The 12,816-nt window shown below is 30.5% G+C and overlaps 1 protein-coding gene across 1 annotated transcript; it reads right to left on the reverse strand.

Annotated features, from left to right (window-relative positions):
• Positions 1-391: 391 nt before the first annotated feature.
• Positions 392-7,570, reverse strand: LOC132751865 (uncharacterized). Its single transcript, XM_060742074.1, has 7 exons — positions 7,501-7,570; positions 6,945-7,184; positions 6,342-6,560; positions 5,738-5,875; positions 1,764-2,003; positions 1,161-1,379; positions 392-552 (listed from the first exon to the last, which is right to left on the reverse strand). The coding sequence occupies exons 1-7, from the start codon at positions 7,568-7,570 to the stop codon at positions 392-394; spliced, it is 1,287 nt and encodes a 428-aa protein (XP_060598057.1).
• Positions 7,571-12,816: the final 5,246 nt, after the last annotated feature.

The following is a 12,816-nucleotide window of genomic DNA, read 5'->3' on the forward strand; positions in this document are numbered from 1 at the left end:
AATAATCTTCTCCACAATTTTCCGGGCATACAGGATTTGTTTCATGATGTTTCGTCCCGTACTTCATCGGAAATGTGCGTCACCACATTCGAAGCGAGAGAATTTATCACCAGTATGATCATGATAACGGACGGCTTCTTTTCTCAAATTCACGGTTTTCTTTATATGTTTGTACATAAACTTTAACAAATTGTAATATATAGTCATCTAAGCATTCATTCCCATTCTGGCTAGATTTACTGCTGTAAATATTAATATCGGGGCATTTTCCCGAAAGGATAACGTATGGCGCTCAAAATATTAGTAATAATAATTACAATAACAAATTGACTTTTTACAAATATCGAATGTTATTTAGACATTAAAGTTGGACGAGCAAATACAAATTATTTTAACCCTTTCGTGACGACTCACCATCTTCACATGCCTCTCCTGTCCAGCCTGCCTGACAACCAGGTGTCCGACATTTCCCTGTTACTTGATCACATCTGTTGTTGTCCGAACAGTGACAGCTATGTAAACATCCCGATCCAAAGTTACCTTTATTACACTCTTTAAAAAGCAACCAAATTATGTTAACATTCATGAAATAATAACTCTTTTAGAATGTGTTGCGTACTATTCATAATGATAGTTTAAATTCCATGTATCTCGTACATACACGTAAGTATTTTCAAGAAAGTTATTTTAAAACATAACAGGGACCGCAATGATAGTTTAGATTCCATGTACATACACGTAAGTATTTTCAAGAAAGTCATTTTACAACATTATAGGGACATCTAACTCTTAAATATAATCTACGTAATATTGTTGCCGGAATGAAGTTATTTATTACAGTACGTTAATGAAATTTATTTTTGCGTTGATACATCGAATTTTATATACCAATTTCAGAACCTTTAAAAGTAATGCAACAAATTATCGAATCATAATAAGGTGCTTGATTCGGGTAGTAAAAATTACATAGTAAAGTACTTGCATTTCCATTTATAGAAATAATAATTCAGTCATTCAAGCAAAAGACTTTAGTATAGTAGAATTTTGTCAAATATTTATTTGCTAACCAACGATGATAACTTTTCATTTTTATTTTTTCATTTTTACATTTATTTATAAAGATTACATAATAATATATTGGATTAAATTCATAGTGGTACCTTTCTCATATAACTTGAATTCACATAACGTCAGCACTATTTGGTTCAACTCTACTATGAAGAATTGTGCGATTATTGCGTCGAACCATATCGAAAAATTCCGTGTCTTAGCATCCATCGATGGAACGTTGTAAACCTTCATTTTATTTGAAACTATTTCTGACTTCATTGATACGTTTCCAGCATAAATTGTTGCATTGTCTAATTGCCAGTTATTATCTGCCATGAAAAAAAACTTCTGTTGATAACACACGTTAAACGAATATTAAACGACTTTTCTTGTTTTAAAAGCTGGTTTGCATAAATGTTGACCTTAATTAGATTTGGCTAAAACTAAAAATTCTTTTTATCACACCCACCTGTTTGACAAACTAAAACTATATTGATTTCAAATATCTCTAAAGATACTTATGTCGTAACATCACAAATTTTAATCAGTTCCCTTCATTTTCTGCTGAGGTTGATACAATATTTGATAAACTAATAAAATTAGGAGGGTATTTTAATGGAGTTGTGGAAACCCTTGTTCCGTATTGAATCTATTATCAATATAAAATTCTGAATACAAAACTACATACAGTTAAACAAACTATATAATCGTACCTGCTGCACGTCCAAATATCTGTAAACCACCTAACAGGTATTTCTGTTTAAGATCAATTTGCCACCATGAAGCAGATTTTCCGTTTGTAACACTGCAGCATTTACATGTATCTACTGAATAATTGTGCACTCCGTCTATTGCTTTACTAGAGTTAAAATCTTGTGGATTATTATATGGAGAAAATATACTGGACTGGCTTGTTGTTACGTTTGCTCTGATACGTTCGATAAGATTGGAATCTGAAACGATTAAATTGAAACTTCTTTCATCGCAAAAACAAATGTCCGGCGAGTGACATGAGCGTGATGAAAACCAGTATAGAACCATATTGTCTATGTTAACAATATGCATCATGTCTAAATAAAAAAACAACAACAAAAACTGTTGGGAATATAAAAGAGACAAGCCATTTAACTCAGTAGGCCGGTGAAGACAAGAATCACGTTTGTCCTGTTCAACAAGATCCTATGTAAAAATTTTTTGTTCGATTTTCAAAAACTTGGTCAAGATTGGTTCAATAATGACAACTCTAAACCATAAAAACTGAACTTAGCAACATATTTGAACTCAATGTGAGAACTGAAGCCTCAAAGAATCAGACGACTGCTCTAGGACAAACTATTGCCTCAATGTTTACATCCAGATTCCACGACTAAGCACACTGTTCATGTGTTTCCACATGCTCAGACTTAAAAACGTGATGCAAAAAAATTCTTAGAACTACATAAAGCTAATTTTATTTGCAATTTTTACACATGATATGTTTTGTTAACATAGACAATGTGGTTCTATAATGGTTTTCATCATGCTTACCAAACACCTGTGATCACAAATAGAATATCAATACAATCAAAATTTAACATCTTTAACAGTGTAAACTTAAATCTTATATTACCTGCTGGTAGCCATGAAAACAGTTTTATTATAACAGTTTGTTAAGACTAAATGTAACAATGAATGCCTAACATTAATAATAAAACCAGAGGCTCTATAATTACCTATGTTGTATATTCAACTAAATTAGGAACCTTTTACACAAATAAACCTAAATACTAGAATTTTCTTTCTTACTTTCTTTTGTGGTGTAAACATACAGCTTAGATAGTGATAGAAGATTATTTATTTGCAACAATTGTAGAGAAAGAAATTATAGGCATATCTTTCAAGTGTTGGAAATAGAGAAAACTTACAAATGACCATGAATAGTTCTTTGAATACAGTAAATATGTGCAGCAAGAATCTTTTAAATCTTTAAATACATTGGATTGAACATATGTCAGTAAGATTTCTAGAAAGTTGAGGAAACAGTTGGACACACAAAGTAACAAATTTAGCTTTAGCTTTTTAGCTTTGGTTGTAAAACATAGATTTATTTCCGTGTGTTATTTCTAGTATCTCACCATGTTACCTAAACGTTTCTGTAACCAAAGACAGAAAAATGAAAACAAATGAAGAACAAACTATTTGAATGTGACATTTGGAACTTTAATAGAGTGTATTGACATTGTATTTTATACTAAGTTTTATTCTTTATAAGATAAAATAATCAAGTCCTTTATTTTATAGTGTTTTCGGTATTTTCCCTTAAAAACTAGACCACATTCATTGTAGTGTTTAGGTATGTTCCATAACAAAGTCTGGTATGTAAATATTTAATATCTTTTTGAGATTTTTTTTTGATTATATTGTAATTTGAATATTTTTGGGATAATTATTTTGACATGTTTTATTTAAGGATAAATGTACGTCGAGTCCGGTTTGAGGTCGCACCTATGTATATATTCTATACATTTTATGTTTAGGAATGTTACTTGCAGGAACTTAATTCTTAGCAACATGATACTTATAGAAACGGACTATTTGCGGACTTTGTATATATTCTTTGTAATAATTATATCTATTTACATTAACATTAACCTGCTGGAACTGAAAGTGGCATTTGCCACTTTTACAGAATCAGGCCAGCCGACACTTCTGTGCAGACTGTCAAGTCTCTATATGTTATCAGCTCATTTTAGTTTCTGTATTTCAAAATCCCTTAAAGTTTAAATTGACTGTTTACCGTGTGATAGAATTTTTAGATTTTATCATATCATATTTAAACGTTGTAAGTGAAACGAAACGAAAGTTGCGATCACGTTTACAATTATCTGCCCAATTTAAGGGTAGGAAGGTAAAGGATAACTACTTTTAGCTATTCCACTCATGTTAGCTTCACAGTGCCTTCTTAACATATTCTAAAATTTTTGCAAAGCTTAGATAAATTTTCTGAAACAATTTGAACAGTTTGGTTGTTTCTGAACATCGTAGATATTTCGTATGCAGAAGTAAATAGATTTTGATCGCAACTGGTGATTTGCAAAGGGAAACATGCTTGCCAATCAATATAATTAAAAGGTCGTATTTAAATCATTAAACTTGTCGTTTTTGTTAGAATTGTTGTCAAATATGAATCAAATCTAGATATATAATATATAGATGGATGGATGGATGGATGGATAACAAAGTCATGATAGTCTATGCAAAATTCAATAGTCAGACCTTGACAGTTATTAATCATACCCTTAATGAAATAACAAAGTTAAGACAATATAAGAAATATACCATCGTTTACTGTCAAGTGCATTTAAAAACAATGCACGGGTTATCGGTCAAATGCTTTGTAATGAGTCATCAGTGCCTATTGGCATTCGTGACTATATTCCTGAACATTTAAACTCGAACAGTACATTAGTCTACAACAGTGCACTCAAAATTGACACTTATTTTATGATTATAATGCTGTTGTTAATACGGCCAACAGGGCTGTTTTCAGTTGCTTTCAATCAAGTAACAAGCCTAATATGAATTTAACACTATGATATTTATTTATAATGACATAAAATAAACTTCATTCATATCTACTTTTCACAACAACTGTAAACAAAAGTTTGATGACTTGTTTTAATAAGAATAGGAATAACTGAAAAGATTGCATTCAATTTAATAAGCATCGCAAAAGGAAGGGAAGGAGAATTGTCTATTTCCAAAATCCACATACAAAGAACAACAGTCTAGTTTATAACTAAGCATCGACCTGACACAAAATAGAACTACATCATGTCAGTACAATCACGATTAAATTCGTTATTAGTATTGGTATAAAACAATTATAATATTAGATATGTTAGTCTAATTTTTATTATATACTTATAAATGAAATATTGAGAAATATTGAAGAAATAAAATACGTATTTTTATTTTCCGTATTTTTACTACAGTGAAAACGTTTTCCATATTTTCACCAGTGTCTTGTCGTACTATTTTCTTCTAAATTCAGCTAATATACAACGTTAAAGAGGAAATCTTTGAAATTATAATGTTTAAAATACGAAAATGTATATAAGAAACAGAAAATTCAAGTTTTTACTCTAAATTCAAGATTTGTCATATTTCATACCACTCGATGAAAATAAATCCTGTATTTATAGGAAAAAACTTGAATATCCTCAATATAATCAATTTTATGCTCTTGTAGAAAATGTTTAATTATGAGTAATATGACACATATGTTTTTGCATGTAACATAATGTAACATAATGCCTTATGTCGAAAATGAAATTACAAGACCATTACTTTACGACTTAAGTTAAAAAACATGACAATCCATCGAATAATGAGTATATTATATTTGCATTTTAGTAAATAACATAGTGCGTTGTAACGAAAGTGGACGTACAAGACAATTGCTACTATTTCCTGATGTCAAGATTGAAGGTTATTTTTACAAAATCAAGTATCACACATATAAGGGGAATTACCATGGAATTCTTCGATAATCAAGATATTTTTACTTATTGTTTTAAAACATGTATTTATTACCGATAAATTATATCTGTTATAATAATTACATAAAATTAATTGTTTTTTAAAGAAATGAATGTAATGAAGACATTAAAGACAAAAATGTTTCAACCATTTCGTGACGGCTTACCTTCGGCACATGCTTCGCCTTTCCAGCCTGCTTTGCAACCAGGTGTCTGACATTTCCCTGTTACTTGATTACATCCGTTATTATCTGAACAGTGACAACTATGCAAACATCCCGATCCAAAATGACCTATATCACACCCTGAATAAACAAGAACCAAATTGATCTAACACTAGTGAAATTATCCTTCTGTGTGGAATACTATTCATGACGTTATTTTAAAACACAACGCTGGTATTTTTAAGCAAGCCATTTAAAAACCATTGCAGTAACAACTTACTCAAAAGTAAGTGGGAGCTATGAAATATTGATGGCGACATATAATCATTATTAAGATCATTGAATCCACCATTACTCAGATACATCAAAATTTATTTCCCGATTTTAAATACCTTTACATGCACAACATATTTTAATACTGTCAAGATGTTTAATTCCTTAAGTAAGACAATTACCATCGTAAAATACTTGCACTTACATTGATCAAATAATTTAGCCAAACAATTTAGTTACCGTTTAGTGGCAACTTGTCATATTTGTCGAACACAGATGATATTACATTGTAAAGATGACATAATAAAATACTGAATTAGATTTGTAGCTATACCTTTCTCATATAACTTGAATTCACATAACGTCAACTCTTTTTGGTTTAATTCTACTAAGAAATATTGTGCAATTATGGCATCTATTTGTTTCGTAAAATTACGTGTCATAGCATCCATCGATGGAACATTGTAAATCTTCATTTTATTTGAATTTACTCCTGGCTTCATTGATACGTTTCCAGCATAAATTGTTGCATTTTCCAATTGGTAGTTATATTCTGCCAAAAAATGGATTGGTAACACACGTATAACGAATAAACGTATTATATTGTTTTAAAAGCCGGTTTGCCATTGTTGACAGTAAATTAATATTCTTCTGTGTAATATGTCAAAAAATAAAACATTCTAATTTTTTACTGATTTTGCAAACATTTTCTTTGACGATACATTTGTCGTAACATCACAGATTATCTTTCTTTCGTTTCGTTTTCTCATGAAGCTGATTCTATATTTGATAAACTAATAAAATTACGAGGATAGTTTAATTAAATTTTGAAAACCCATGTTCCGTATTAAATATATCATTAATGTACTATAAAAATGTAAAAACAAAACCTCAAAATACAAAAACTTATACGGTTAAACAAATTATATTATCTTACTTGCTGCACGTCCAAATATCTTCAAAGTACCTATTAAGTATTTCTGTCCAAGATCAATTTGCCACCACGAAGGAATGGGTCCGTGTGTAACACTGCAGCATTTACATGAATCTATTGAATAATTCTGCACCCCGTCTATTGCTTTACTTGAGTTGAAATCTTGTGGATTTTTGGATGGAGAATAAATACTAGATTGGCTTGTTGTTACATCTGCTCTGATACGTTCGATAAGATTGGATTCTGAAACGATAAAAATGAGACAAATTTGTCGAATATAAAAAAAGGAATATATAATAATATCAAAATTTTAATAGTGACCAGTGATAGCAACATTCCATTCAAATTGTAATAAAAATGAATTATAACGAATACATACTTATATTATAAGCAGGAAACGTTGCTAGAGTGATTTGTTTGGGAAAGGTACGATGACAAAATAAGATTTCTATAATTCCGCTTTTGTGATTATTTGCTTTGTTCCGATTTATCTATTATTGGGGGGGGGGGGGTATAGGTTTTACGGGAGAATTTTAATCTAAACAAATCAAACACCTACCCGATAATATGCAAGTTAATGCATTCTTACACAAAGGATATGATGATATATTTGGTGTAGGTTCAGACATTCTAAGATAATTGGCATATTTTATATCTTAAAGATTCTGTTATACGTTAGAAACCTTATATTTCTGCTCTTTGTTCAGTATGAATAGTTTAACTGTCTTGATCTTTTCATGGTACATGACATCATTAAACATTATATTTCATATATTAAAAATCAATTTAAGCAAACTCAACCAAAATGCTGACTCTTTTTCGAAGTCTTTTAAGAATGTTGATTAAAGGTAATGCAATTATGTCAAGTGTCTTTAAAACGGACCCTAGCCCCCAGTTAGCTTTTCCGAAAATTATATTCAAAGCAATGAAAAGCATAAAATTTGATGAATAAAACAGCATTGAAACTGTAAAACACTTTAAAACATAGTCATTATATAACCGTTTCAAAAATACAAAGATATCATACACCAAGATATTTTGAATAAGATCGATCATTTCCCGAAGTGATTGAAACAAATGTTTATAGAAAATAAAGTATTAGTAATCATTTTATCAGGTTGATATCAATATAAAGCCTTATAAATCTAGTGTGGTGTTTCGCGTCAGCGTGTTATGTTTTTTTCGTTCGTCTTTATGGTAATTGAACTGATTTACCGAGTTTAATGACAGATGATTGAACTGTATGAAAACTATTATCATAGGCATGGAGATTAAGGGGCATTCCTGACAATTGTAGCTCATATATTTGAAATAAGTCGATAGCTATTGTTCTTACTTCGCTTTTATTTAGATTTATTACATTTGACACGAATACTTTCCATGCATAGCATGTTTATGTAAACATAAAAATTTTAAAGTTTGCGTACTTTAAAATTTATGGTTTCGCTTACTTAATGTCTAAACTGAATAATATATGTGACATTTATAGTGTGGATTGTATGTATATCGGCCTTGATTATATACCTGAACCATGCATTTTCAACAAGTTTCAAAATTTATATATCTTCCCCAATAAAATATGTAAACCAGAGGAGAAAACCCCAGAGTCTTCCGTTTTATGAGGATATATCACTACAACAAAGTCATTTTATAGAAATCAATTATGTGTTGAAGCGATTCTTTTATTGCATGTGGGATAAATTGTTAAAATTTTGTTTCAGAATCTATTATTTAAAATTTTTAAGACGATGTTAACGCCTAAACTAAACGTACGTGCAATTAAATACTGTTCAATTACATTTTATTAGTACATAGCGCTTTATAAATATGCACATTATCGTTCGTTTTGTGGTAAGTTTTAATATTTTGACTCACAGAGATGAAAATTTAGTTTCATAATACCGTTGTCATATAGGAAGGTGTAATTCTAATGTCACACTTTTGTTAATATCGCAAAGTTCGAATTGGAGAGGGTGGAACGGGGGGGGGGGGGGGGGGTGGTCATTTTGTAAATGGTTTATATACAGGTCAATATCAAATAATGATAATGTTATATTGTACCATAGTTGTTTTCAATTTTATAGTCTAGTTTATGTGTATAATCAAAAACCTACCAGTCGGAATGTATCGGTAACGCTTATAAAAAGGGTGGGGGAGTATTTTTGTATCAAAGGTAGTTATTATATTATATCCTTATCATTTTTCGTTATAAATTGTTGGTCAATGACCATTATAATAGTTAATCTTTCTAAATATTAAGCATATTAGGCTCAACTTGTAAACGGAAATATGAGTATAACGCCACTAGTATGTCACTAATATGAGTATAATCCGATCTTGCAATTATTTGTAAATTCTGATTTGAGCTTACATTCATTATATTCGTACCGTTTCTAGGGAAACATTTTGATATAAGTCATAACAGAAGATAAAAGTAGAAAAATTCCTTCCTCCGAGAGAAATGAAAACAAATATAAAACAAAACTTTAAGAATTTATGTATCTGAATATGTTCATTGAAGAAAATGTACATGGGGATTCCATTTCTCAAATCATTTACAATTCCTACTTTGATGCGTTGACGTAAAAGTAAGTTTCATTTGTTCAGGTCCAATAGTTTACATCCTGTGGCTATTGTAATGGTTTCCATTATAAAATTGAATTGTAATTATTGAATGTTCTAGTTGGAAGCATTAATATATTATATAAGGATTTGCAGTCCTTCATGACCCCCATACATCTGTACACTAGCTAACTATCAGTAAAATATAAGAGCAAATATAAATAGTGATATTGACTCTAAGAGGTACTTTGTTAAAAATTTACATTTGGGCTACTCAAGGACTAATTTGTTACCGTTGCCAACATAAAGTCATAAGATTTTATGAAATTTTTTTTTTCAGTTTTGTAATAAGAGATTAGTACTTGGTTCCGATAATGGCATAAAGGCCGCAGACCCAAAGGTCATTGTGGATTCGAGAGACATTATAGTATTACCAAATATTAACGTCTATAATACATATGCCACGTGTGCTTTGAAAATACTAAATTTAGACATTCGCCATTATTCTTGATTGTCGCCCTTTCTAAGAAAATGTAAGCAAGTATCCGTTATTCTGTTTAACAAACTAGCCGTAAACCTCCGATATTCATAGAACACATAGTAGTCCAAAATAAAGATGATAAAGTGTTATTTAATTGTTGTGTATGATCTATTATTATGGTGATAGCCGCTAGTTTTCTTGTGAAGTTGTGTGCTTGAATTGAACAGATCTAGGACTGATTTTGTCAAGTAATACATCATATAGCTCTAGATAACACTGACCATGATCACGGATCTAGATGTTTCGTGTATTGTTGATGTTTCTAGTTCTTCATTTGCTTCACATGGTCATATAGTTTTGAAGATGATAACTCTAGTTTTATATAGATAGATAAATATTTGGCTTATATTGCTTTTTTATATTTTCTGCTGCCTTCACATTACAGGTCTACAGTCAATATGAAATCATTTTACGAATTTCGGCGGGTCACGTTTTGCTTTGGCACGGTTATTGAATATTTTTCTCGAGTTTATAGATATGCAATATTTAACTTGATAATGTGAGGTAAGCATAAACCTTTGTTTGAAAGTGATTCCACTTAATTAAACGTCAGCGGCTATCTTGCAAGTCACTGAAAGTTACGTCATTTTAAACATGCGTTCATTCGCTCGCCCATTATGGAAAAAATTCCGGGTAGCAAGGCGGTCGAAATCGCATAATCTTGACCAAGATATTGCCAAAATAGCATTGAATACCCTAGACTTTATAACTATGCATAGTAACATAGATATAAATAGTTTTGTTTGCTTTATCAAAAGGATTGCTTTTGTTCTATAATAATTTATTATCATTGTTCTTCTTTCGTTGAGATTTTATGTTATCTCTATTAAACCATTTTTTGCATGTTACTGATATCTATCATGATCGAATCATAGTTTACTTTAAAATAGTGATGAACTTTAACTTTCCTATGAGGACCATGGTACTTTTGACCATCTTACGTCTCGTTGAGATACTTATTTTTTATCATATTTTTAAACAAAACAATATGCGGGTGTAATATTCAAAGGACTTTAATTTACACTTGCATTATGATAATTAAATCTTATGACCCTAATGTACAATATAATTTTATTTGGCTCTACAATACCTTGCATTAGGACGACTATTGTTACGAAAAGAAATAACAACATAAGATTAGTCAAAATGGAGCCATAATTTACCTTCAAGGCATTTGATTGTAGTCGCATGTAAAAGGAGCAGCACAATACAGAAACGTGTCCTCATTGTGTCTTAGTTGATTCTCTGTAAACATCAAAACAATTCATTTCACATACTATCATAGGCAGTTTGATAAATATTGTAATTTCACATCCTTTAAAATTCATCCAAATGCACTTAAGGTACTTGCTCCACATGATGTTCTAATTTAATTAATAATTTCATCCAATCTTATCAATTTAGCCTCATATTTATTTCTGAGTCCATAACTGTTGATTTTGATAGTTTTCTTTGATTTTATGTATTGTTTAATTCTGGTGTAAAATAAACAGATCATTTCATATTGTCATATCTTGTCTGTCTGTTCACCTATTATATAAACGTCATTCCTGTATAACTAACCGTTTATTTACAAGCAATGTACTATTTCAAATCAAAACATGGCAAATGTAGTTATCATGAACAAAATCAGCATCCCCTTTGAAGTAGTAAGCGAGTTCCGGTGAATACAAATATGTAAGCTTGTATTACAATTTTGGAAATAATTATTAAGAAATATACCTGGCTTGGAATATCCTTTACTACACACTGATTATGAAGGAAGTTAAAATTTCTTAAATTTATCTTTCACTGATATCTGAAGTTTGAGTTGTTATCTAACATATTCCGGGTTGTTAGCTTCTTACGACACTGTCAATCAAAATAACTTATTATCTCCGTAAGAAAAAAAAATCCATCGTAAATAGTGAAACATAAGTACCGTTTTTAAAATTGAATTAATTTACTTTTCTTCTACCTTACCAGCTTTTCGGATAACTTACCAGTAACCTCTCCAAATGTGAATGACTACAGTAACGGATGTTTAAATACTAACTCATGGTGTCTAAGGTGAGAGAGAGAGAGAAAAAAAGCTATTATACCTTATATCTATAATCAATTGCCATGAAGAAATTGTGCGGTCCTTTGAAATCCCGCTTTTAAAAAGTCTGATTTTAATCAAGTTTTTAAAAGACCATTTCAGAAGCTTAGGATTCAACACGTGACTTTGTTTATACAATATTGTTCAAAATGTGACCCTTAAGTAACACTTGTACTGTCGGAGAGTCTCTAAGCTTTTTATTATTTGTTTTACCAAATACGGATCTTACTGTCAGGAACTGTTGTTAATAAAGATAGAAATCGGTAACATTTGTGCGGGCGTGTGTGAAGTGAATTGAGTCCTTATCGTATGGCACATGTACACACTGGAATCAGTCTTAAGACTGCTAGTACTATTAGGAAAGTTATTAACATAATACTAATGTTGTCTGAAATCTAATCCGGCTGCACATATACTAAGTATAGCCTTGTTTTATAGTTTATACTTGTGAATAGGTCTGTGCAGCTAAGTGTATGTATAAAATACTTTTGAAGTTATCTGAGTGTAATGATGCAATAAAACTTTTTTTAGTGTGACCATGACCTTCAGAATAGCAAACGTAGGCCTATACATATCAAGTCCTTGTCAAGGCAATTTTAAATTATATTATATCACGTTTTAGATATTTTAAAAAGACATTATGCTCATATTTTCATAGTCAAGTTGAGCTGAATTGACTTTATATTTCTAAG

The sequence above is a fragment of the Ruditapes philippinarum genome, unplaced genomic scaffold (assembly GCF_026571515.1).
Source record: "Ruditapes philippinarum isolate M1 unplaced genomic scaffold, ASM2657151v2 ctg15880_1_1_1_1, whole genome shotgun sequence".
NCBI classification, from domain to species: domain Eukaryota; kingdom Metazoa; phylum Mollusca; class Bivalvia; order Venerida; family Veneridae; genus Ruditapes; species Ruditapes philippinarum.

Bases quoted from the DNA above. Each gene is read 5' to 3' on its own strand.
- LOC132751865 (XM_060742074.1), bottom strand. From the start codon at position 7,570: ATGTCTGAACCTACACCAAATATATCATCATATCCTTTGTGTAAGAAT. The intron at 7,185-7,500 runs GTAGGTGTTTGA...TTATCGTTTCAG, and splicing joins ATTAACTTGCATATTATCGG to AATCCAATCTTATCGAACGT. The intron at 6,561-6,944 runs GTAAGATAATAT...ATTTTTTGGCAG, and splicing joins GATATTTGGACGTGCAGCAA to AATATAACTACCAATTGGAA.